General features: G+C 55.9%; 1 protein-coding gene across 5 annotated transcripts; it reads left to right on the top strand.

Annotated features, from left to right (window-relative positions):
- The first annotated feature begins 1,221 nt into the window (after nucleotides 1–1,221).
- Nucleotides 1,222–12,295, top strand: ASB10 (ankyrin repeat and SOCS box containing 10). Of its 5 annotated transcripts, none has more exons than XR_006334998.1 (7): nucleotides 1,227–1,774; nucleotides 2,144–2,373; nucleotides 2,554–2,821; nucleotides 6,487–7,006; nucleotides 9,738–9,797; nucleotides 11,273–11,386; nucleotides 11,644–11,661. XR_006334998.1 is itself a non-coding variant. In XM_043873061.1 (7 exons), exons 1-6 carry the CDS (start codon nucleotides 1,356–1,358, stop codon nucleotides 11,827–11,829), a joined length of 1,737 nt encoding a protein of 578 aa, XP_043728996.1. In that variant the 5' UTR covers nucleotides 1,235–1,355; the 3' UTR covers nucleotides 11,973–12,295. The 5 variants fall into 5 exon arrangements, 4 of the variants coding, with proteins under 4 accessions (XP_043728998.1, XP_043728997.1, XP_043728996.1 ...); XM_043873061.1 differs by lacking the exon at nucleotides 9,738–9,797 and adding an exon at nucleotides 11,973–12,295 and having other exon boundaries at nucleotides 1,235–1,774; nucleotides 11,644–11,829; XM_043873063.1 differs by lacking the exons at nucleotides 2,144–2,373; nucleotides 9,738–9,797 and adding an exon at nucleotides 11,973–12,295 and having other exon boundaries at nucleotides 1,222–1,774; nucleotides 11,644–11,829.
- The last annotated feature ends 302 nt before the right edge of the window (nucleotides 12,296–12,597 follow it).

The raw sequence follows: 12,597 nt of genomic DNA, 5'->3' as shown, positions 1-12,597 counted from the left end.
GAAAAAGGTCTACAGTAAGTATAGGAAAAAAAAAAAAAAGCCAGAGCGTGGGGCCAGCGGACCCTGGCTACAACCTGAGAGGTCTCGTGTGGTCCTTCCCTGTCTCTGGGCCTCAGTTTCCTTCTTCAGTGAAGTGAGGAGTGGTTGGATCTCCAAGGTCCCTTCTATTCTAGGGTTTATTTCTACAGGAGCACCTCTGGGGCAGCAGTGGATCGGAGTAGGGGCGAGGGGAGAAGGCGGTAGGGAAAGGCAGGCACCTGTGGGCCGGGCGAGGGCTGTGGGCAGACCCAGTATCTTTGCTGAGGGGTCTCCACCCGTCTTCTGTACACCACCCCTCCCGTTCCCCACCTGCCAGAGCTCTGCACTCCTTCCTGTGACCCTCGGTGGGGGGGTGGGGGATGAAAGGAACGCAGCCTCCTGCCCCTGGCAGAAGGCCACCCGCGGGCTTTGAGGGGGACCCTAGGGAGCTGGGGATGACCATGCCACCGAGCGCTGGGAGCCCCAGGGTGATTGCCGAAAATGCCATGTAAGGATCGTGTGAATAAAGGTCAAAGCGTGTGGCCCGTGTCGTGAAAGCCAATGGAGGGGAGACAGCTGGACCGGCCCGAGAGGGTCCTGTGCTGGGCAGGGGGCCCCCCCGGGGGGCTGATTTCAAGTTTCCTTTCTCCCTCCCCCCCTTTTCATCTCCCCCAGGGGAAGTGGTCTCTTTATCCTAAGGTACCCCCAATGGACAGAGGACTTCCTCCTCGATTTCCAGCTAGCAATGGCATGGGAGACCCCCGGGGTCACCCAGGGAGATGCGGGTCAGCACCAAGCTGGGCTGCCCGTGGGCCAAGCCGTCTGCCCCAGCGCTGAGCACCCGTGCTGGGGACTCCTCACAGAAGAGGAGGTGTTCTCTGCCATTTGCTGGAGACCCCTAGCTTACGTTTGAGAGTGGGAAGTCACGGGGGTAGTTGGTGACATTCGGAAGGCAGGGACCCCTCTCGCCCTGCCTCTGGGGTCAGAGCCTGGGCTGCTGGAGGCCGGCGCTGCGAAGCACAGGACAGATGAGGAAGGCTGAGAGACGGCAGCTTGGGATCAACCCCCACCCGACCCCTGCAACACGGAGTCACACCTTGGCCACAGCACCCCCCCAACCCCCATCCCGGGGCTCCATTTCCCTTCACCCGGGAAACTGCGGGTTGGACTCCACGTCTGGGTGGTCCCTTCATCCCTGCTGCCCATCCAGCTCTGCGGGGGTGGGGGAAGCTCTGAACTCCGCCCTGACTGCCTCCTCCAGACTCCTCCCTAATTCCCCAGCCTGAGGCCTCCTTCCTTGGCAAGGCTGGGATGTCCAAGCTATTTATGGCCTATGGATGGGCTATTTATGGCGTGGCCTCTGTGTGCTCCCTGCCCCTCCCCCCCCCATTCCCCCAAGGCCCGAGCCTGGCTTCAGCCCAGCTCCCACCCGCCCTGATCGCCAGCAGCATTGCCCAGGGGCCTGCTCTCGCCCTGAAAGTGGCCATGCCCGGGAACAGGAGCTCGCCTCCCCAGCGGGGACACCGTCTGGGGTGCCTCCCCTCGGCCCGGGCTGGCCGGGTCTGGGGGGCCCAGTCCCACGCGGCCCGGGAGCGCCCTGGGCCCCGGCCGCTGCTGTGCCCGGACATGGCGCTGCAGAACGCCCTGTACACGGGAGACCTGGAGCGGCTGCAGGAGCTGTTTCCCCCGCAAAGCACGGCCGACCTGCTGCTGGAGAGCCGGGCGGCGGAGCCTCGCTGGAGCAGCCGCCAGAGGGGTGAGGGCGGCCGCCGGGGGCTGAGGGCAGGGCGTCCGGGCGCGGCGGCACCCAGCGCTTGAGGACAAGGAGCGGGCCCCGGCGCTGTTTCCCTCCCAGCCCGAGGCTTGCCTAAACCTTGGCCCATGAGACAAGTCATGCGGAGCCCAGAATAGCTCCTGCTGAAGCCCAGTGAGTGGCCAGCTCAGGCTCAGAGACGCCGAGGACCCAGAGAGCTGGCCCGTCCCCCTCCTCCTCCTCTTGGGCCCCCGCCTCCCCTCCTTCGAACACCCCCACCCCCCGCTCACACCCTGCCCTCATGAGCTGGTCCCCAGAAGAGTGCAGGGGGCAGGGCGAGCCCCCTGGTGACAGACACGCCCTCTGTGCCAGGCTGGTGGAGAAGCCCCGCGGAGGGTCCCCGGAGTCTGGCCCGGGACCCATCGTCACCCGCACGGCCTCGGGACCTGCCCTGGCCTTCTGGCGGGCGGTACTGGCCGGGGACGTGGGCTCCGTCTCCCGCATCCTGGCCGACTCCAGCAACGGCCTGGCTCCGGATTCCATCTTTGATACCAGCGACCCAGAGCGATGGAGAGATTTCCGCTTCAACATCCGCGCTCTGAGTATGGGCCAGGGTCACGGGGCGGGGGAGTCGGGGCTCCGAGCAGGGGGTGGGAGGGAAGCCTGGGAAGGAGCCCTGGGCTCCGGCTTCCCGGCATCTGCCCACCTCCACCCACCCTGTTGCCTGGCAGCTCTTTGCCTCCGCCCAGGCTCTGAGACCCTGTGTCCCCGTCTCTCCCTAGGACTCTGGTCGCTGACCTACGAAGAGGAGCTGACCACCCCTCTGCACGTGGCGGCCAGCCGGGGCCACGTGGAAATCCTGCGGCTGCTACTGAAGCGGCGGGCAAGGCCCGACGGTGCCCCCGGGGGCCGGACCGCCCTGCATGAGGCCTGTGCTGCGGGCCACGCCGCCTGCGTCCACGTGCTCCTGGTGGCGGGAGCCGACCCCAACATCCCTGACCAGGACGGGAGGCGCCCCTTGCACCTCTGTGGGGGAGCTGGCAGCCTCGAGTGAGTGACCCCTCACCCCAACCACCCTGGAGAGGCAGAGACAGCCACAGGGAGGGTGAGGGGGCCTGTCTGGGCCTGGCAGGTCCGGTGAGCTGGTCAGAGTGGACTTTAGGATGGCTTGTGCTTGGATCGGTTTCTGCTTTCCCAGTGCGGGAGGAGGGCTGTGGCAGGGCCTGGCTGCATGGCCGGCATTGAGGAAGCTGTGGATCCATTATGGGGAGGTGGTTAAGGTTTTCATTTTTCTGAGCTTATCCTACGTCCCAGGCACTGTGCTAATAAGTACAATACACGGCCCTGTAACTAAGGCCCGATCCTGCCCTCAGGGAACTGACTGGCCAGTCATCCAGACAGGCTGTAGAGGACAGAAGAGTCCCAGTTGGAGCCTCTGGTTGTCCTTGAGGGCAGGGTCTGGTTCGCAACTTGGCAGGTCCGGCGTTTCCATGTTGGCAGGCACCCTCAAATCAGTGGGCTCAGGGACTGAAGCCAACTAACCAAACTCACAAGAAACGGATGGCTATACCCAAATGTGACCCTATATTACTTACCGTAGAGGGTATTCATTTACAGTGACCCAAATAATTATGCCCTATGTGTCGGGGGCCTTCGAGAGTAAGTTCTCATAATTTTTTGATGAGTCTGGAATCCCAGCAAAGGAAAACTAGGCAAATCTGTGTACTAACTGTACATACAACAGAGGTCTTCTCTCTACTGACTAAACACCTGCCAATTTTCACATCTTGTCCCTGAATGGCACCAAATTTTTGATCCCTGGGCTCCCCTTTTTGGGCCTTCTCCCTCCTGTTAACCTCATCGGCCTTCAGAGGATTCTATTGAGTCACTTATATTATGTTTGAAGATGTATCTACGACAGCATGGTCCAGTAGAAACATACCGTGGTTCACATATGTAATTTAAAATTTTCTGTTGTTGTTGTTCAGTTGCTAACTGGTGTCTGACTCTTTGCGACCCCATGGACTGCAGCAGGCCAGGCTTCCCTGTCTTTCATTATCTCCCAGAGCTTGCTTAGACTCATGTCCATTGAGTCGGTGATGCCATCCAACCATCTCATCCTCTATCATCCCCTTCTCCTCCTGCCTTCAATCTTTCCCAGCATCAGGGTCTTTTCCAATGAGTAGGCTCTTCACGTCAGGTGACCAAGGTATTGGAGCTTCAGCTTCAGCATCTGTCCTTCCAGTGAATACTCAGGGTTTATTTCCTTTAGGGTTGACTGGTTTGATCTCCTTGGAGTCCAAGGGACTCTCAACAGCACCACAGTTCGAAAGTATCAGTTCTTTGGAGTTCAGCCTTCTTTATGGTCCAACTCTCACATCCATACATGACTACTGGAAAAACCATAGCTCTGACTATATGTGGACCTTTGTTGGCAAAGTGATGTCTCTGCTTTTTAATACACTGTCTACGTTTATCACAGTTTTGCTTTCAAGGAGCAAGTGTCTTTTAATTGATATGAAAAAGAAACAGGTGAGATTCATTTTTAAATTACATGTAACATAAAATTTACCATCTTAACTGTTACTCAGTGTCCAGTTCAGTAGCACTAAGTACATTCACACAGTTGTGCAACCAGCAGGACCATCTAACCCCTGAACTTTTTAAATCTTATAAGACTGAAATTCTGTATGTATCCTTTGAAAAATAACTCCCTACCCCTCCCCTGAGCCTCTGGCAACTACCCTCTACTTTTGGACTCTATGAATTGAAATGGTCTCCATACCTCTAATGAATGGAATAATACAGTATCTGTCCTACTGTGACTGGCTTATTTCATTTAGCATGATGTCCTCAGATTCACCCAGGTTGTAGCAGGTAACAGAATGTCCTTGTCTTTTAAAGGCTTGAATAATATTCCATGGAATGTGTCATATTTTATTTATCCAGTCATCTATTGATGACTGCTTGTAGTCATCATGTAGGTTGCATGATATAGGAAGGTTACCCCAAGTAGGAAGCAACATGTAGTTTACTTCCATGTTCTGGCTATTGTGAATAATGCTGCCATGAACATGAGCATATAAATATCTGTGAATCAAATGAAATTAATTTTAATAATATATTTAAATTAACATAATATATCCACAATGTTATAATTTTAACAGGGAACCAATATAAAAAGAACATATGAGATATTTTACATTCTTTTTTTGTACAAAGTCTTCAAAATTGGTGTGCACTTTGCACTTACAGCACATCTCAGTCAGGACTAGCCATCCAGTAAGTGCTTGGCGGCCACACGTGGCTGGTGGCCACAGAATCGGACAATGCCATTCTGGGAAGTCCCACATTTTTAGTGAAGTCTCTGTGTTCCAGCCCAGGCTCCCTGAGATCACACTTGGTGATAATCATTCCTTTTTTTAAAAAAAGCAAAGGGAAAGTGTTAGTTGCTCAGTCGTGTCCGACTCTTTGCGACCCCATGGACTGTAGCCCGCCAGGCTCCTCTGTCCATGGGATTCTCCAGGCAAGAATACTGGAATGGGTAGCCATTCCCTTCTCCAGCAGATCTTCCTGACCCATGGATTGAACCCTGGTCCCCTACACTGCAGGCAGATTCTTTACCATCTGAACCACCAGGGAAGCCCCTTGATTAAGTACACATATTTTTAAAATTATTATGAAGGGACTTCCCTGGTGATCCGATGGCTAAGACTCTGTGCTCCCAATGCAGAGGGCCCGGGTTTGATCCCTGGTCAGGGAATCCCACATGCCGTAACTAAGAGTTTGCATAGCGCAACTTAAAGATCCTGCGTGCAGCAACTAAGATCCAGCTCAGCCAATAAACAAATCAATTAGTAAATATTTTTTAATCATTCTGGAGAATTTCAAACCTGTAGAAAGGTGGACAGGATAATATAATAAGCCCCATGATCCATCACCATCTATACCACCCACTTCCGCTACCCATTGCTGTTTTGAACTCTTAGCTGATAGTTTTTCAGGCATTGTCTCATACGCCACTCTCAACAACCTCTTGAGTCTAGGTATTAGCAATTATCCCCTTTCTACAGCTCTGCTAGAGCTCAAAGAGACTGAGTTCCCTTAGCCCTGAATTTCGTGTCACAGGTCCTTGCAGTAATAGTAATACACAATCTTCTGAGAGGACCGTCTTGCAGCAAATCTGGCTGGCTAATTTTGGTTTTGTTGTCTTTCTCCCACCAATTTCCATGTGTGCCCACTTCCAGGCCCCTCCCCATTCCAGTCCCAGCATGCAGAGCCCTCCAACCATGCTGCTGCCCCTGGACCTGAATGCCAGCTCTTCCCTCACTGGCTATGTGAACCCGCCAAGACCCTCCACCCTCAGGGCCTCAGTTTCCTCATCTGAACCTGCCCTGGGGATGAACAAAGTCAGGGCACGTGGTGCCCACAGAAGGCACCTGTTCTAACTGAGCAAGGGCTGCTGGCACCTTGGCTCCCATCCAGGGTTTAGGGCACTTCTCTGGCTGAGAGCATGGGGCTTGAGAGAGGGCACTAGAGATGCTGCAGAATGTTGCCAGGATCTTAGTGCCAGGCAGGCCAGAAATGGACGGGCAGAGAGCACCAGGGCCACCCAAGGGTGCCCCCCAGGTTTGCTTTGCTCACACCAGCAATCATGCAGGGGTGAAGGTCTGCACCACCGTCTTCCTCCCCCACGGCTGTTTTGCCCTTACTAGGTGTGCGGAGCTGCTCCTGAGGTTTGGGGCGAAAGTGGATGGTCGGTCAGAGGAGGAGGAGGAGACCCCTCTGCATGTGGCCGCCCGGCTGGGCCACGTGGAGCTGGCGGACCTCCTCCTGAGACGCGGGGCCTGCCCCGATGCCCGAGATGCCGAAGGCTGGACCCCGCTGCTGGCCGCCTGTGATGCCCGCTGCACGTCCCCCGCCGACGCCGAGGCCACCACGGCCCGCTGCCTCCAGCTGTGCCGCCTGCTGCTCTCAGCAGGGGCCGACGCCGACGCCGCCGACCAGGACAGGCAGCGGCCCCTGCATTTGGCCTGTCGCCGTGGCCACGCGGACGTCGTGGAGCTACTCCTGTCCCGCGGCGTCGGCGCCAACGCCATGGACTACGGGGGACACACGGCCCTGCACTGCGCGCTGCAGGGCCCCGCTGCAGCCCTGGCCCAGAGCCCGGAGCGCACCGTGCGCGCGCTGCTCAACCACGGTGCTGTCCGCGTGTGGCCCGGGGCTCTCCCCAAGGTACCGGCTGGGGCCGGAAGGAGGGCCCCGAGAGCGGGGTGGGGGTGTGGGGAGACCCGGCCGGTGCGCCAGCTTGCTGTGGACGCAGGTAGCTCCGGACGGGGGTCAGTACTTTGTCTTTCATTCGACGAGAAAGCCCAGCCCAGCAGGGCGCAAACCGCACACCGCCAGCAGGAGGTGGGGAATGATGCTTGTGCGCCTGCGCACATGTATATCCACTGCGTGCCGTGCCTATACGGGTGCTTGCATGTGCGTGAGTGTATCCGTGCGTGGGTGATGAAAGTGAACCGAGGGCGGAGGGGCCGGACTCTAAAGGATCTGAAAAGACAGGAGGAGTCAGGTCGAATGTGGGCCAAAAGGGCTAGTTTCTTTCTCAGGGGAGAGAGCGGATGAATGAAACGTTTAGGAAGCTCCCTCTGGCAATGGGACCCGTTCAGAGAGAAACTCCAGTCACAGGAAACATTGGCCCGGGGCAGAGTGATAAGCCTGGTCTTGAGCTTCAAGGCCTCCTGACCATCTGCAGATGGACGTGAGAGCTCAGCAGAACGTGCACCAGGGACACCAGCAGCTGTTATGCTGGCACCAAAGAAAACACACTCACTGTCAATTTCCAATCTCTGCCTTATATTTAACATTAATATCCCCGAGGCGGGGTCAGGCTGTGCTACCAATGCCCTGGCAGGGGACCCTGTCCACGCTGTGCTGCGTCTGGAGAGGGCTATATAATATCGCGGAGGATACTGGGCCCGGGGGTAGGGACCCTGGTTCTCCGAGGGGCTGGGTCAGGATGGGTGTAGGGCAGCAGGCTGCCTGCAGGTCCCTGGCCCTGCCTCTGGGCTTGAACCATCCAGCCCCACCCAGTCCTGGATGCTCCCCTGCTATTCCCACCTCTCCCCTTCACTCATAAACCTAGAAGCATCTGTGTAGATTCCTAAGCAAGGCCAAATAATTAAACAGCCCGAGAGTTCGGCAGATTGGTCTCCCCTTTGGGAAAATACAAGAAAATCAACAATTAACACTAATTAATCTCCTATTAACACCAGATAATTAGGAGAGGAGCAATTCCCGGTAATCTGACAGTGGCTCTGACAGCTAATGATTCCCCTTTGGGGAGGGGGTGGGAAGAGAAGGCAGAGCAGCGAACGGATATTCTGGGACGCCACTGCCCACCCCTGCAGCCCTATTCTGTTCTCACTGCCCTAGGGACAGGCCAGCACAGCAAAGTGCCCCCTGCGTCCCTTCTTCTGGGCTCCACAGCATCCCAGGTGATCAAACAGTTGGCATTCATCTCCCACAACATGCAGCTGCTCCAGGGTTGGCTGGGGTGCCTGTCCTCCAGCGCAGAGCTTCTGCCTGGTCCACCGGTGACCACTGTCAGCCCCCAGCCAGTCCTGCAGGAGCCACCATACTGGTCTGGGTGCTCAGACTGGAAGCAGGGTCTGGCTGCGATGCTTGTTCATGGGACTCTAGGCAAGTCCTGGGATTCTTTGAACCCATGTTCCCTGTGTGTGATACAGTCTTGACCTAAACTTAGTGGGAACAGTAGAAACAAACACAGCCCTGACCCCGTTCCAGACCTGTTCCAAGGTGTGTTACCTGCTGCATGGATTCCTTCAGTCCTCCCAACAACCCTGTGAGGGAGATGGCAACTAAGAACATAGGCTCTGGAGCCAAGGACACTACCTGTGTGACCATCAGCAAGTTGCTTAAACCTCTCCAGTTCTGTTTTCCTCATCTTTACAGTAGGGATGTAACAGTATGCCTGCTTCACAGGTTAGTGTGAGAACAAATGAGTCACATATTTCAAGCCCTTTGGATAAGGCCTAACCTCGAGATACTGCTCCATGCCAGTTAGCTAGTACTGTTCTAAAGTTAAATAATGTAGATGAAAGCACTTGTGAAGCTGTTGGGCATGATCCCAGTGTAGGGGATCTTTAGACAAGGGACGGAGTGCTGCAGGTTAGAATAGCTACGGGAGGCTTCCTGGAGGGGGTGGGACCTGGGATGGGCAGGGCTTGGAGAGATGGAGGAAGATACAGGTATTCCAGGTGGAGGGCAGAGGCAGGACTCCCAGAGTGGCCTGGGAAGGGCAGAGAGACTGGCATAAACAGCAGGCAGTAGCAGCAGGTAAGATACAGGAAAGTTATACATAACCAGCCCAAAGCTCTAAGGAGGAGTGAGACCAAGAGGCCTGCTCCAGGCAGATGAGCTGGGGCGGTTCCGGTAAGCACTGCCCAGATGCAGGGACAGAAGCAGAGGGCCTCCGGTGTATGAGATGCTTTCTCCCTGGACAAGGCCTTCCATCTGCTCCCACTGCCCGGCAACATCGAGCACATGCAGCACTCCCAGCCTGCCAGGCAGAAAGGTCTCCTCTCCTCGCAGGCAGGGGTGTTAGAGACCCTAGTGTTACATGCAAGTGTGTGCAGCGGGAGGGGGTTACATTCAGGAACGCTGCCCGAGAGACCGCACTCAGCTGTTCTCAGATGTTACGAAAGGTCCAGGGCCACTGCCTGAGAAACAGCAAGAGACAGAGTGGCTGAAGCACGATTCGGCTTCCATGTGTCACGTGCAGGCATGGAGCAGATGATGGCTCCTGGGTGTGTCCGAGCTGTGCACGGCTGACTTTCTGACCGTGGGGACGGTGGCCCAGCACAAGCTTCCTCCCAGCATGGCTCGCCCCTCACAGCACAGGCCACCTCCTCAGACAGGCCTTTCTTGACCACCCATCTAGGACCGTGCCCTCCTGACCGCACTTAGCCCCTGAGCCTATTTTCTTTGTAGCGACACATACGTAAGTGGCTATTTATGTGTTGTGTGTTCCTTCTTTTTTGTTTTAATGTTTTTTTATTTGACTGCGTCGGGTCTTGTGGCACGTGGAATCTTCATTGCACCATGTGGGATCTTTCGTCGTGCATGCATTCTCTAGTTGTGTGCTGGCTCAGTCATTGCAATGCATGGGCTCTCTTGTTGGGGCACATGTGTTCTTGGAGCACGCGGGCTTACTTGCCCTGCAGTATGTGGGATCTTACTTCCCTGACCAGGAAGCAAACCCGCGTCCCCTGCATTGCAAGGTGGATTCTTAAACACTGGGAAATCCCAAGTCTTCCTTCAGAAAGAGAAGCTCCCAGCTGACAAGGACCTGTGTCTCCTCCTCACAGCTGGGTCCCCCAGTGCGGGCCCAGAGTGACCCTCAGTAAATATATGTTAAAGGAAGAATGAAAGAATGAATCCGGCTGCAGCTTGATCCTAGGCCCACTCCCACATCCGGTGTCTGCTGGCCTCTTTCCTTCTTCTTAAATGCTCTCCTCGCCTTTACAGCCCAAGCTTGCCTCTCTGTGAATCCCTCCTGGACCACCCAGCACTCCTGCCCTGTCTCCATCCCTCCCCTGGCACCAGCGGGTTCTGCCTTATACGTGATTGATCTTTCTGTCTGCTCAGGAGCTCCAGCCTCAGGTCAGGGTCCGCTTTCCCACACAGGAAGGTGCAGCACAGAGCCTTGTAGAGGCAGACAGGAGAGCAGGATGAGGTAGTAGTTGAGGGCAAAGAGCATACCGCCGGGATTGGATGGCTGCAACCACAACTCGGGCAAGTTACTTCTCTGTGCCTCAGCTTCCCTTGTCTGTAAAGTGGGGACAACAATAGTTCATCCCTGCAGGGCTGAGAATTGTCAACACACATAAAGTGCTAAGAAAATATCTGGCATAAATTATGCACAGTAGAAATGCTAGCTATTGTATTGGTTTCCTGTAATGGCCATAACAAAGCACTGCAAAGTGGGAGGCTTAAAACAATAGAGATGTATTCCTTTTCAGTTCTGGAGGCTGGACATTCGAAAAACCCAAGTGTAGGTAGTGTTGGCTCCTTTCAGAAGCTCAGGAGAATCTGTGCCAGGCCTGTCTCCTAATGTCGGGTGGTGGTCCACAATCCTTGGTGTGCCTTGGCTTGTGGACACATCACTCCAATCTCTGCCTCCATCATCACATGACATTCTCCTTGTGTCCGTTTTCTCTTATGAAGACAGCAGTCATATTGGATTAGGACCCACCCTAATGACCTCATGTTTACCTTGATTACATCTGCAAAGACCCTATTTCTATGTAGGTCACATTTCTAGGTACTGGGATCAGGACGTCAGCATATCTCCTGGGGGACATAGTTCAACCCACAATAGCTATTTCTTGGCTGTCTGGTCACCGGGCCTGTTCGGCCTGGGACCAGCCACAAGTGGTAACCCCTGGAGCACTGACGCAGCTCTGCCCCCTGCAGGTGCTGGAGCGCTGGTGCACGTCCCCGCGGACCATTGAGGTCCTGATGAACACCTACAGTGTCGTGAAGCTTCCTGAGGATGCCATGGGCCTGGTGCCTCCTGAAACTCTGCAGGTCAGATTCTCGGACCCTGAACACACAGTCACCCAGCCTGCCCCAAGAGACTTCCAGCTCCTAAAGGGAAGCCCTGTGGGTCCCCCCTTTCTGCCCCCACAGAAGTTACTAAGAAAAGGAAAACTCAGAGTGAATACCTGAAATGCTCCTGACTTCTAAGAGGCTTCTGGAGATTCCCACTGCCGCCCCCCCCCCCCACTTTAGAAGCAGGTGCCCCCTGCCCAGGGCTCCCCCTGAGCCCCTCGTTCTGCCCCCAGAAGCACCGTCGTTTCTACTCCTCCCTCTTCGCCCTGGTGAGGCAGCCCAGATCGCTGCAGCATCTCAGCCGCTGTGCGCTCCGTGCCCACCTGGCGGCCTGCCTGCCCCACGCCCTGCCCCGCCTGCCCCTGCCGCCCCGCCTGCTCCGCTATCTGCAGCTGGATTTCGAGGATGTGCTCTACTAGGTGAGCCCAGGCTCTGTGGACCGCCCCCGTCGCTGGGGGCCAGCGGGGGTGGAAATGGGTCAGAGGCAAGATAAATGGGGCAGGGCCCTAGATAGAACTCCCCAGACCACCGGACCTCTCTGAATCCACCCCTCTCCTTCCAGGTGTCCACTGCCTGTTGAGTCTGAAAGCAGATGCTCCAGACCCTAGGGGACACCAGCCCACTGCTCACAGCACCTGAGACTCGGGACTGAGTTGAGTGGATTCAGGCCGAGGTGGCCCCCTCAGCAGGAGGCCCAACTCCACAGGGAGTGCTGTCATTCCCTCAGGAGAGGCAGACGGACCAGGTGGCCAAGTGACATCTGATGGAGAGAGAGCTAGGACTCATGGCAAATGATATATACTTCTCTGGGGGAGGGGGGTCTCCTGAGGCCCTCTCCAGACTGTCCAAACCCTGTGCTCACATTAAAAATATGCAGGCCTGTGTTATTGAATGCTGTCTGCAATAGCCCCTCCTCTGAGCTGGTTGGCTCACGGGGACTCGAGAAGGGCAGATTTATGGGGTCCCCCTGGATCTGCCCCATGGTGCCTGCTGTATCACCTGCCTCCTTTGGCCTCCACCAGCTACTGAGGGATCCCAGGCAGACTTGCCTCTCTGGCCACGACGTGGGGGAATAGCTATCAGGTGAGATAATGTCAGAACAGGCCTGAAAGAGAGCCAGCAGTAGGACGGGGGAGCAACGAGGCTTGGGTAAGGAGGATGAGGCTGTGGAATAAGGCCGGGCAGAC

Source organism: Cervus elaphus, chromosome 18, assembly GCF_910594005.1.
Source record: "Cervus elaphus chromosome 18, mCerEla1.1, whole genome shotgun sequence".
In the NCBI taxonomy this organism is placed as follows: domain Eukaryota; kingdom Metazoa; phylum Chordata; class Mammalia; order Artiodactyla; family Cervidae; genus Cervus; species Cervus elaphus.
This window is presented reverse-complemented; position numbering and strand designations above follow the sequence as displayed.